This window comes from Zootoca vivipara, chromosome 3, assembly GCF_963506605.1.
Source record: "Zootoca vivipara chromosome 3, rZooViv1.1, whole genome shotgun sequence".
NCBI classification, from domain to species: Eukaryota; Metazoa; Chordata; class Lepidosauria; order Squamata; family Lacertidae; genus Zootoca; species Zootoca vivipara.
Window position 1 is genome coordinate 57,830,878 of NC_083278.1, and position 11,593 is coordinate 57,842,470.

At 42.6% G+C, this 11,593-nt stretch overlaps 1 protein-coding gene across 2 annotated transcripts; it reads left to right on the forward strand.

Moving 5' to 3' along the window:
• The first annotated feature begins 2,488 nt into the window (after nucleotides 1-2,488).
• Nucleotides 2,489-11,549, forward strand: TBPL1 (TATA-box binding protein like 1). 2 transcript variants are annotated; one of them, XM_035108933.2, is made up of 7 exons: nucleotides 2,489-2,673; nucleotides 5,978-6,169; nucleotides 7,687-7,769; nucleotides 7,887-7,950; nucleotides 9,123-9,226; nucleotides 9,310-9,404; nucleotides 10,343-11,549. In XM_035108933.2, exons 2-7 carry the CDS (start codon nucleotides 6,035-6,037, stop codon nucleotides 10,420-10,422), a joined length of 561 nt encoding a protein of 186 aa, XP_034964824.1. In that variant the 5' UTR covers nucleotides 2,489-2,673; nucleotides 5,978-6,034; the 3' UTR covers nucleotides 10,423-11,549. The 2 variants fall into 2 exon arrangements, with proteins under 2 accessions (XP_034964824.1, XP_034964825.1); XM_035108934.2 differs by lacking the exon at nucleotides 2,489-2,673 and adding an exon at nucleotides 2,680-3,517.
• The last annotated feature ends 44 nt before the right edge of the window (nucleotides 11,550-11,593 follow it).

An 11,593-nucleotide genomic window follows, 5' to 3' on the forward strand; every position in this document is an offset into this window, starting at 1 on the left:
TCTAGTAGGCCATCTGTCAGGAATGCTTTGATGGTGTTTCCTGCTTGGCAGGGGGTTGGACTGGATGGCCCTTGTGGTCTCTTCCAACTCTATGATTCTATGATTCTAGTACACAAAATATGAACTCAGCTATTAAATAGAAAAAGATTGGTTGCTTTAATTATTAGGAAATAAAAGCAATTTTGAAATATGCAGCAAGCTTCTGGATTGCAAAAGCTGGTAGTTATTTAGCCGCACTGTATTGTACATTGACATATTTAGATGTATCTTATTCTTTAATTATAAAATTAGTATAGATGAAGACTGTAATAAAATCAGAGAGTGCCTCAAATAAGCAGGACCAATTTGCAGATAACTGCCTAGATCCTTGCCGACTGTATAATATAGCGAACATGAAGCTATAATATAGCCAATGTTACATTGGCCACACAAATAATTGAAACATATACTGGGTCTGCTTCGAATTAAGTCTGAGGAATGAGAAAAGTAGCAATGGAAACCTGTGTATTTTGCTGTTTAGTCACTCTGCCCTATATACTGCCAGCCTCCTCTGCTTCTGGGGTTCTGCAGACATCCTGACTACTTATGAACGGCAAAGGATCCTTTATGGAGAAAACAATGGAAATAGTTGTTATATTTCTCTTATTCAAAGAATCGCAGCAATAACAATGCCCCCTCCTCTCCCACCCTGGGCCACTGCCTGCCTGCCTGCCTGCCTGCCTCTCGTGCCCACCTGAGCGGTGCTGCCCTCCAGCTCCTTGCCAGCTGAGCTCTGGCTGGCCTGCTGCTGCTCCTTTGTTCTCTCAAGAGGATATTTTGAAGGCGACTTATTTTCTGAAATCCAAGAGAAAGAAGTGTGAGGAGGAGGAGGAGGAGGAAGAAGAAGATGTAAAACAGGGTTTATCAGTCTAAACTGGTGCAATCCAAGGTGCATCAGTCTAAACAACAAAGAGATAGGGAAGTCAGCCGAGAGAGGAGTCACTCCATTCCAAGAATGCTCTCCAGGAACCAATGGGGAATAAAAGTTTTTACCTCTGTTTTACAGTAGAAGAGTTTCTGCAAAAGTTGCCTTATACCAAGTCACACCACTGGCTCAGCTAGCTCAGCACTGCCTACACTGACTGGCAGCAGCTGTCCAAGGTTTTGGACAGGAAGTCTCTCCCAGCCCAGCCTGAGATGCTGCATGCAAGGAAGGTGTTCTGTATCTGAGCTACATGGCCCTTCCTTCTGCATTTGGGAGATTTAATAGAACAAGAAGCGCCCTGCTGGATCAGACGGGGGTGGGGGTGGGGGGTTCCATCTAGTCCTACATCCTGTGCCCTGCTGTGATCCTGCCAGGTACAACAATAAAAGTCAACCTAGCTTGAACAAATGCTTGGTTGTTGCCAAATCACCACAATGTTCTTCTCACACACTTGACAAAGGAAATGTTTAAGCCTGGTTCCCAAGTAAGTGTGTACTGGGAAGAGTCCCAGTACATGAGACAGATGCTCCTATACATGCAAAGTAGAACAGAACGCATGCATCTGAACAAGCAGATTGTGCAGTAATGCCAATAGCCAAAATGAACAACGAACTAAATTTGATGCATATAATTATAAGAAATTTAACTCAATGATAGCATGCTTCAATTAAACCATTAAGATTCCTGGAGAATATATTAACGTTCTATAGTTTTGGAGGCACATTTAAAATTTAAGGAAGTGGCTGTTGTTGTTGTTTAGTCATTTAGTCGTGTCCAACTCTTTGTGACCCCAGGAAGTGGGGAAGGAAGTGGTAGATTTAGTAAAAAAATATTAACTAAACTTGCATATGATCAACAATTTAATCTATTTGCAACTAATTTAAGAGCATTTTAAGTAATTTACTAGTGTCAAGTTGCATTTGCTTCCCCACTGAGGGCCAGCTGCAATTCTATGCATGAGGAAGCCCTACTCAGTTCAACTACTTTCCTCTAAGTAAGCCACATTAGTAGTAATAACTTTATTATTTGTACTGCACCCATCTGGCTGGGTTTCCCCAGCCACTCTGGGCAGCTTAGAAATACAGAAACAGGCAGGCAGCAAAAAGGCACCAGGGTCCCTCGCACACCAGCCAAGAAGAACCTCGTGGCGCCTGACCTGCTGGCGCGCTCTACCTTCCCTCCTTTTATCCCTGGAGCTGGGCGGGCTTACTCCAGCTCCACAGCCAATCAGGAAGCGCCAGTGCGAATGGCAAGCTAAACAAACAATCGCTACAGTTTCTACGTGCCGTGCAAATTCCTCGCTATTTTAACGCTCGCTATTTAAGACGTGCAGCGCGCGGGGAGGAGGAGGAGCCTCCCCCCCCCCTTGAACTAGCCCCGGAAGACAGATTCCGCGCCTCCGGGCTAGCCCCGCCCTCCTTCCGCCGAAGAAATCCCACAGCCTTGCCTTTCGCCCCGCCCCCTCCTCGCCCCGCAAGGCCGTTATCCGGAAGTACACCTCCCAGGGAGAACATCCGGCTGCCGCTCTAGGCAGCGGCGATGAGGGCTCTGTCTATGGTGTTCGCGCGCTTTGTGATGTTTTATTGTGTCGCGGGGAATCGGTGGCCTCGAGACCCGGAACAGCTAGAGAAGGAGGCGGCGGCGACGTCGTGTTGGAACGGCGACGGGTCGCGCAGCAACTGGGCTGCGCGGGAGCCTATAGGATTTCGGTGAGGAAGAGAAGAAGGGGAGAGGAACCACCGGCGAGCGCGGCCGTTGCGCGGCAGTAACGGTCCTCGCATCGCTAAGCCGTCCTCCGCCGGGCCGGGGGTGAGAGGGGGAGGGGGGCAGATCCGGGTGGCTTCCCTGCTCCCGCCGCCCCTTCTTGCACCTGGGAAGGAGCCTAGCACCGAAAAGAAGGCGGGATTCGTGTGTCCTTTAAATACAAAACTAAGCAGAATTGTGCAGCTGCTTTTATACCCAGGGCGGGGGATTCTCTCCCCCTCCTCCGCCCGGCGTCCCGCTTCCCCCGTCTTCCTTCTTCCCTGCACATACCGTTGCATGTGAAGCGCAGCCCCCTCTTTCTCCGTAGGAAGAGGAGAAGCGCAGGATAAGGCAGGAGAGCAGGGAACCGAGCATCCCACCCCCGTCCGCAGACTCTGGTTTGTCTCCTGGCAACCCGGAGTGACTCAGAGTAGCTAGGAGCCTTTAGGAATAGGGACCTGCTCTGATCACTGCCAACCGGGTTTAGGAGAGAGTTGCCTTAAAAAAAACCTAGTTATCTCCCCCACCTAACCACCGCCTCCGTCTCTTCTAATGGCAAATGCTGAGCTCCCGTGCCATATCGGTATTGCAGTGAAATTAGCCTATGTCCAGACAAGAAAGAGGTTTCCGTTCTTGATGGGATTGCAGCTCATGTAAAGGACCAGGCTTGCACTCTGGGGGTGCCAACAGAGCCAGGATTGTCACTGGAAGGGGCCAGGTGGCGGCACTCAGGCATGCAGCGGCCTTCACGAGTTAGGGTTAATGCAACCCCTTCTGGATTAATCTTGGACAGAGTTGTTCATCGCCTTGGTAATTTCTAGTCTGGATTACTATAATCACTTGTACAGTATATATAGGACTGCATTTGAAGATTCTCAAAAATTCGAGTTAGTACAAACCACAGCTACAAGGTTACTAACTTGAGTTGGTTATAGAGAGACCATATCATTTTGCCAGTTCTTAAACAGCTATACAGTACTTGTTTTCTGCTCTGTTTCTGGGCACAGTTCCGAGTCCTGGTTTTCTATAGAGTCATAAATGACTTCAGGGCTGCTCACCTGCCCAAACACTACAATGCCTACCAGAGGCCTACCACCGTCTGAGGTTAGGCAACTGATGACCAGAGAGAAGGTTGTCTTGACTGTAGAGCCTTCATATGGAATTCCTTACTAAAGAAGCATCCCTCCAGGAATATATATACCTTCATTACGAGGTATCACATAAGTCTGCTGAGGTTCAGTTGCCCTGCAGAGCCAATTGTTAAGGTTAAAGGCTAGAAACTTGTATGTACACAAGTATCAAGGCTTGGGAATTGGATTAATGCCTCTTGACTGGAAAGTGTAATATCTGTGTATGTACTACAAAGACCTGGGTGGGTGAGTGAGATGGGTGGATTGGATATGACTCAGCTTCCAGCCCAGGTACTCTGTGTAGCACCAACAAATATGTGTACGCTCATCCATAAAGTTTCAATCTGTCTTACTCAAAAACTTGTTTGGGAGCTGGATTGTGAGGCTTTCTACCCGATGTTTGGCTGGAGAGAAAGAAAATGATCTCTGGCTTTCACTACAGGGTATACATTAGGAGTGAGCCTGTGGAAGGGGCGTGTGCGTGTTGCCCTATTGTCATAGACAGACTACTCCCTGGTGATATTTGGTGTGATCGTGGCTGACATCCCCTGAAGGGATAGGGACCTATTAAGATGGCCCTTTCCCAAAGATTTATGGTACCTAGCAGGCATGGCTAACAGGAACAGTGGTCAGGGAGTTTGGCCATGCCTGTGGCCTAAGGGATTCCTGAGCACACTGGATTTTTCAGTCCTTGCTCCAAGGCATTTTCCAGGCAGCACAGCTGGTGCTCCAGTCTCGCTGTGGAACAGCAGGATGATCAGGGCTATCAACACAATCATTCCAGAAAGCCATGAGGAGCCCAGAAGGTTCCTTGTTTTTCTGAGGACCTGGAAAGCAATAAATCAGGGTAGATGGGCCACAGTGACACCATTGCCATCAGTGAACCACCCAGCAGAGCTTTCTTACGTGGTGAGCAGGCTGGCTAAGTCCAATTTGGGAGTAGAAACAGCTAACCACTCAGTAGCAAAACAATGAGAGCAAAGTCAGTTGCATCTGTTCCTAACTTGACATGGCAGTTGCTACTGTCTTTGGAGGCTATTAGAACACAGTCTGGTCAACATTTGTGGGATAAATGTCAGTTGTTGCAGCCTGAGGATGCTGACAGGTTGCAGGGGTTAAGCCATTTGGTTCTCTTGACTCTTGCCCATCATGGCTCATCATTGACAGCAATTTATCACTCAGGAAGGAGTGATGCCTGCATCCCGAAAGAGGCAATGGTGTGATATCTCCCTGTGCCTCCTCAGAAAGACCTACCTTACATTTTGAGAAGCTAAAACAGCCCTCCAAATGCTCATTGCAGTATGTCCATCAGTCAGCAATGATGCAAAGCAGAAAGGCAAGCAATTGGTGTTCCCATTTTAAATTAAATCTCCTTTGTTAACTTCCACAAATATAAGTGGTCAAGGGAAAGAGTGTTTGTATGTAACTTCCACAAATATAAGTGGTCAAGGGAAAGAGTGTTTGTGTGTCAGACATCCTACCACTGGTTTCAAAAGGGATGGAATGAATAATTTTGCTTTTGGGTTTCCCACGTAATCCTGTCATCTTCTCTTCCCCTCACCCTGTCTCCTGAAAGATTTGTGTAGAAAGATCTACACTGCCAGATTGGGGCTCAAGATAGGATTTGTGAGTTTATTCTTTGGAACCTTGTAGAGCTAACTTTTTGGGGGCCCACATTGACCCATGAACAGCCATCTGGGGGCCACATGTCAAATGGATGTGCCCCTCAAAATTAAATCCTTGGTGGACAGGTGTTGGAGGGGTCACATTCCTTTGCACATCACAGAATCACAACAGCGGACCTGTGATAATGCTATTTTTTTCAAAAATCAAAACAGTGGCATCCATTGTTATACCCGTTGAAATCAATAGACTTAAGTTACAAAGGCTGTTGATTTCAGTGGGTCACCTTTGAGTATGACTTAGTTGGATATCACCCAATACTAGTAGTAATAATAAATAATATTATTCATAAAGTGAATTATAGAATTATCTCCTTAGTACTATCCTGAATTCATCCCTAGGTGTCTTGCAAAGACTTGCCATGCTTTTCAAAGCATGACTTGTAGGATATTGAGGCATTAAGACTTTTTTTCTAACTGTTTGACCTGTATACCTTCTCTCCTTCACCACAATAAAGGATGTGATCTTCATGGTGTCGTGTTGGAATCTTGAGGTTTTAATCTGAGTCACCCCAATGGATGCGGAGAGTGATGTTGCCTTGGACATTTTAATCACAAATGTAGTCTGTGTCTTCCGAACAAGATGTCATTTAAACTTGCGAAAGATTGCGTTAGAGGGAGCAAATGTAATATACAAGCGTGATGTTGGGGTAAGTTACTTCTCAGTTTTAGTTAACTCATTGACTTCTAATAGGGCATACTAAACATACTAAAACATATAGACCAATGTGTTGAATTTCATTCTCTATGCAGCAGTTTTAGTGTTTCAGAGGCATTTTTCTTTAAAAAAGAAATTGCAGAATTTAACACTGTCATACCCAATTTCAAAATACTGCCGTTGAAGACTTCTGAAGTCGAGTGATCTGATAAGTTTCATTTCTGTGTATTGTTTCATTTGTGTGAAGGTCATTTCAATATTGTAGATACAGCAGCTTTGAGGAAACACCATGTGTCGACATATACAGCATATTTGTTTGATCAGAGGTGTGTGTGGTGTTTGAAAACATATTTTTTTAAAGACCTAAACTTGCTAAGTGTAAGATTGTAGCCTGTGTATGTGAAGTTCTTGACAGCGTGCTTTCTTTTTATTAGCTTGAAAATCGGTTATTAAAACCTGCAGCAAAGCAACATGTGCATTACAGTGGTACCTCGTGTTGCAAACTGTCCCCCTTACGAATTCTTCTGGTTATGCGCTCGGCTAACCTGGAAGTAGATGCCCCTTCTTGTGAACTTTGCCCCGGGATGCGAGCAGAAGTCGCACTCCGGCGGCGCGGCGGCAGCGGGAGGCACCATTAGGGAAAGCGTGCCTCGTGTTATGAGCAATTTCCGGTTACAAACAGACCTCTGGAACAGATTAAGTTCGCAACCGGAGGTACCACGGTACTATAACCAGTAATAAGCAGTAGATATTTCAGTGACCGAACATGCAAGAGAATGTTATTTTGGGTAGTGTGACTACCACGTGTGCCATTAGGAGCTGGCTTGGTGTAGTTGTTAGAGCATCGGATTAGAACCTGGGAGACCAGGGTTCAAGTACCCGCTCAGCCATGAAGCTCACTGGGTGGTGGATGACCTTGGGCCAGTTGCCTGACTCTCAGCCTAATCTGCCTCACAGGGCTGTTGCAAGGATGAAATGAGGAGAACTATTTACACCACCTTGTGCTCCATGGAGGAAATGTATAAATGCAAGAAATAAATGAGTTTACTCCCCTTTCATTAAAATAATGACTATTGGGGAAGTTCAAGGGCTGAAATAGTTTTTAAAAAAACAAAACTAAGCTTTGGAGTTCATTAACGCCTTTAAGAAGCAGGAGTGCATACATGAAAAACAATAAAAAATATTTCTTGCACTGTTACAACTGCCTGTCTACATGTTAGAAGCAAAGATAGCAAAGGATAGTTGCAAGAAATATTGTATAGTACTGTATGTTAATTAAATAGAATAAATTAATATCTAAAAGGTTTATCATTTGGCTAAGGTTAAAGTTACCGAGAAGGAAGCCACGATGAAATTAACAAATAATGGGAATAGTAACAAGAACATAACAATCAAAGTGTATGAGCTTTAGCAAAAATGGCAGCATTTGGACCTGTAATTCGTTGTTCTCTTTTGCTACATCTGGAAGTTTCTTTGTCTAAAGGTATATTTTTTCTTGACTGATTTCAGAAAGTATTGATGAAGCTTCGGAAACCAAGGATTACAGCAACAATTTGGTCCTCAGGAAAAGTAATTTGCACAGGAGCTACAAGGTATATATTGTTTGTGTTTTTTATTATCCATAAAATCACTTGTGTGTTGCTGTATTTTAACCCTTTCTCCCTAAACTTCTTAACCAGTCGCTTGTGTGGTTTTTTCACCCAATCTAGTGAAGAAGAAGCTAAATTTGGTGCCAGACGATTAGCTCGTAGTCTGCAGAAACTAGGTTTTCAGGTAATTCTTTCAATCACTGATGAATTGTGGCCTTTTAAAATGTTTTTTAATTCAGATAATTGCTGTTTAAAGAGATCTGTTTCTAGAAAACAAGGTGATTAGGCTCACTGCTGAGCAGATTTCCAGAAATTTGCTTGGCAGTCATGAATGCTCTTCCTTTGCACTGCAAGTCCCTGGGTTTTGTGCTTATATCAAAAAACCACACACATAGGAGATAAACCACACCTTTCTACTTGTGGGAAGGAAACAAGGGGTGACGCTCTGTTCTTTTTTCAGCAAAAGTTTTCTTCTGGTGCTGCCTTATAAAAAAAGGCAAGGGGAAAGGAAAAGCAGGCCTTTTTATTTGTATTTATTCAGTTTATATCCTGCCCTTCTTCCCAGAGGAGCCCAGGGCAAACAAGTATAAAACACTAAAAACATCAGTTTCTCATTTGCTCTGGCAGGCACAAACCTTTGCCAAGACAAGGTAGATCAATTGCTGCCGCTAAGAGTGAAAGAAGAATGTTGCTTTTAAAAGTTAGAGCCCATCAACATTTTCTATAAAAGGTTTGTTTGAAATGAAGCAGGAACATGATTACAGGAATGATTATTATTACAATGACTGTATTTCCCAATACTCAGCAGAATTTGTGGTTGTTGACAGTCATTGTAGCAACTAGTATAAACTACGCAAAGCTAACTGAACTGATGTCAATGCACTTCAGTTAACTGGAAGTTGACATTCTTTCTGAAAAGGTGTAAATGGCACACCCTAGCAACAACTGAGCACTTTTAGGTTTAATGTGCTTAATTCTCTCCAATTGAAATCAATAGGACTTATTATCTTTAGCTTTGGAATTATTGTGCCTAAATGTAGTCTTTCATAGTTTTCTGCAGTCTCCTTCAGGTAGTTGAAAGCTATATGAGTACATTGTTAGTAAGCAAGGGAATTCCAATATAAATGATACTAACTAGGGGTAATGAGACCTGAAAAGAAACTTCCCTTGCCCTAGAACTGTCCAAAATTTCTAACCATTATAGAGTTTTAATTGCCCTTTATGTTGTATTTTTGTTCAAAGTTGTATTAAACCACTGCTGGCCTTTTAGTTAAAATGAAGCCAAAATGTGTATAAGTCCTTGGCTTTCAGATTAGTTCCTAATATTTCCATTTGTGTTCTTTTTCTTTCTAAAAGGTGATTTTTACAGATTTTAAAGTTGTCAATGTTTTAGCAGTATGCAATATGCCCTTTGAAATCAGATTGCCGGAATTCACAAAAAGCAACAGACCCCATGCTAGGTATAGTAGATTTTATATCTATTCTCTCTCTCTCTTTATTTTGCATTTTCATTTTTTAAAGCGAACTTTGCATTTCTCCTTAGTTATGAACCAGAGCTTCATCCTGCAGTGTGCTACAGAATAAAATCTCTCAGAGCTACTTTACAGATTTTTTCAACAGGAAGTATCACAGTTACAGGTATTCACCTTTTTGTGAATAAGTAACTTTCTCCGTGTTGTAGCTCAGGTAATTAAGTGTTTGATAAGGTCAGACTTCCCACTAATTTCTGTGTACCTGTGCCATCTGATACTTATTGCTGTAGATCAGGCATGTCCAACAGTATACAGTTCAGTGATCTCCTTAGTGTTCTTTTTAGACCCCCCCCCAAAAAAGCTCAACAACTTTGGCCAACCCTGCCCCCCAAAAAGCTCAACAACTTCTGGCAATGACAATGGGTAGATCACAGCCGGTCTCTTTATACTGTGAGTAGATCACATTCTCTTCGGAGTTGGACGTGCCTGTTGTAGATTAAAATGAGGGTTGGATTATGATTTGTTTTGGAGATTTCGGTGGTTGCTTTAGCAAATAGGATTGCCACATATTTAAGAAGAGGTACTTTGATTTAAGCGGTCTCATCTCAAAGCCAGCAGGGTGCTCAAAACTTAAATCAAAATCAACTGGGTTAGGTGTTGGACTGCTGGACTTGCCAATGGCAGTGTCCCAGACAATTTAGAATACTAAGTGCAGGAAGCATTCTTTGAAAAATGAAAGCATCTCTGCTGGATTTTGTGCTGCCACTTCCTGTGTGGATTTCTGGCCTCTCTTGTTTCCTGGTCGTCAGTGTGAAACAATGGAGATCAGACCAGAATGTACACAGATGTGATGTGGGATGTGTGCACATGGGTGAGGTGTAGCATGTGCTGAACAAGCATTTTCAGGTTAGTCTGAATGTACTTCCTACTTTGTCATGTAGCAGTTTTAAGTAATGCTAGCAAAGTTGATATATATTGAGAATATTGGTCAATTCAGGTTTTGTTAGTTAAGTTCAAAATATATTCACGATCAAGGAACTGAAGCCATAGGGGTAGCTTTTGTGTGTATCCTTATTCTTATGTTTTATCTTGTCCTACCCTCAGGGCCAAACGTAAAGGCTGTTGCCACTGCAGTGGAACAAATTTATCCATTTGTGTTTGAAAGCAGGAAAGAAATTTTATAAGTTGCCACTTCACGGTTAGGCGACCTAACCAAGCACCTTTTATAAGACTGCTGCGCATTGGACTAATAGCAAAAAAAAGAAGGTGGGGGAAAAAAGGACAACTGGACCAACTCAGCTGAGGAGGGGCAAACTCTTGGCCGTGGTGATAAACTCCAGTCCCTTTTGGATTTTATTTGGAACAGTGCTGTATTGTAAAAACAAACGTTTACAAGAAACGAAATTGCTGCTTTTTACAAGACATTCTATTTATTTCGGCAGTAATTTCTGTGTGTTCATAAGCAGATTTGTCATGATATGCACTAAATTTTAAAAAAACACTTCTATAGGTTGAGCTTGTGTTTTTATTTGTGAATATTCTTTACATTTTTGTACGCTGACTGTTGGGCACCAAAGAAGCTGTAGACGTTACCCTTTTTCACCTGATAAAACGTGCACAAATAAAAGTCTGCAAAACTTTTCTTCATACCTGTACGGTTACGTTCCTTCTCCTTTTTCTATTAACAATTGTATATTGGCAAAGTAACTAGAGCAATGTTAGTGTGATCTTCTGCTCTGATTTTATTCCAATTTTTGTGCGCGTGTAAAGTGATCTGTATCAGACTAGGTTGACATGAATGAGAGATATGTATGTGTTCTAAGGACAGAATTTGGTTTTATTGTAATATATTTGTAACTAAATGCAGAATTTAGGGGATCTCTTTCCAGCCTGTCTAAGCAAGGGTTAAGCATAATAGGCTTGAGTGATGAGAGAAGCTTCTGTTCTGAAGTATTTGGCATTAGTCAAATCAGCTATCCTATTTCCAGATGCAGGGTTGTTTTTAAAAGGAAACCTGCCTTGAACTACTGCTAGTGACTGATTTTAATTTTCAGGAAAAAAATGTATTTTTTCATGGATGCAGTTCTATGCTACTTCTAAAGAACTCTGCACATATTTGCCAAAATGTTGCTATAGCACTGTTAGAATTATTTTTTAAAAAATGCTAACAAAACAAGAAAGCTTGGCTTTGGCATGTAATCTTGGACTTGAAAAGCCAATATTGAAACTGCATATGGAACACATGAGTGGTAAATCATAAGGCAAATGAAAATGGTACCCTTGCCAATTACAATAAATATGTCAAAATGCATCTATGTCTCTTTCCCGTATCTAAGTCTCGAGGTGAACAGAATG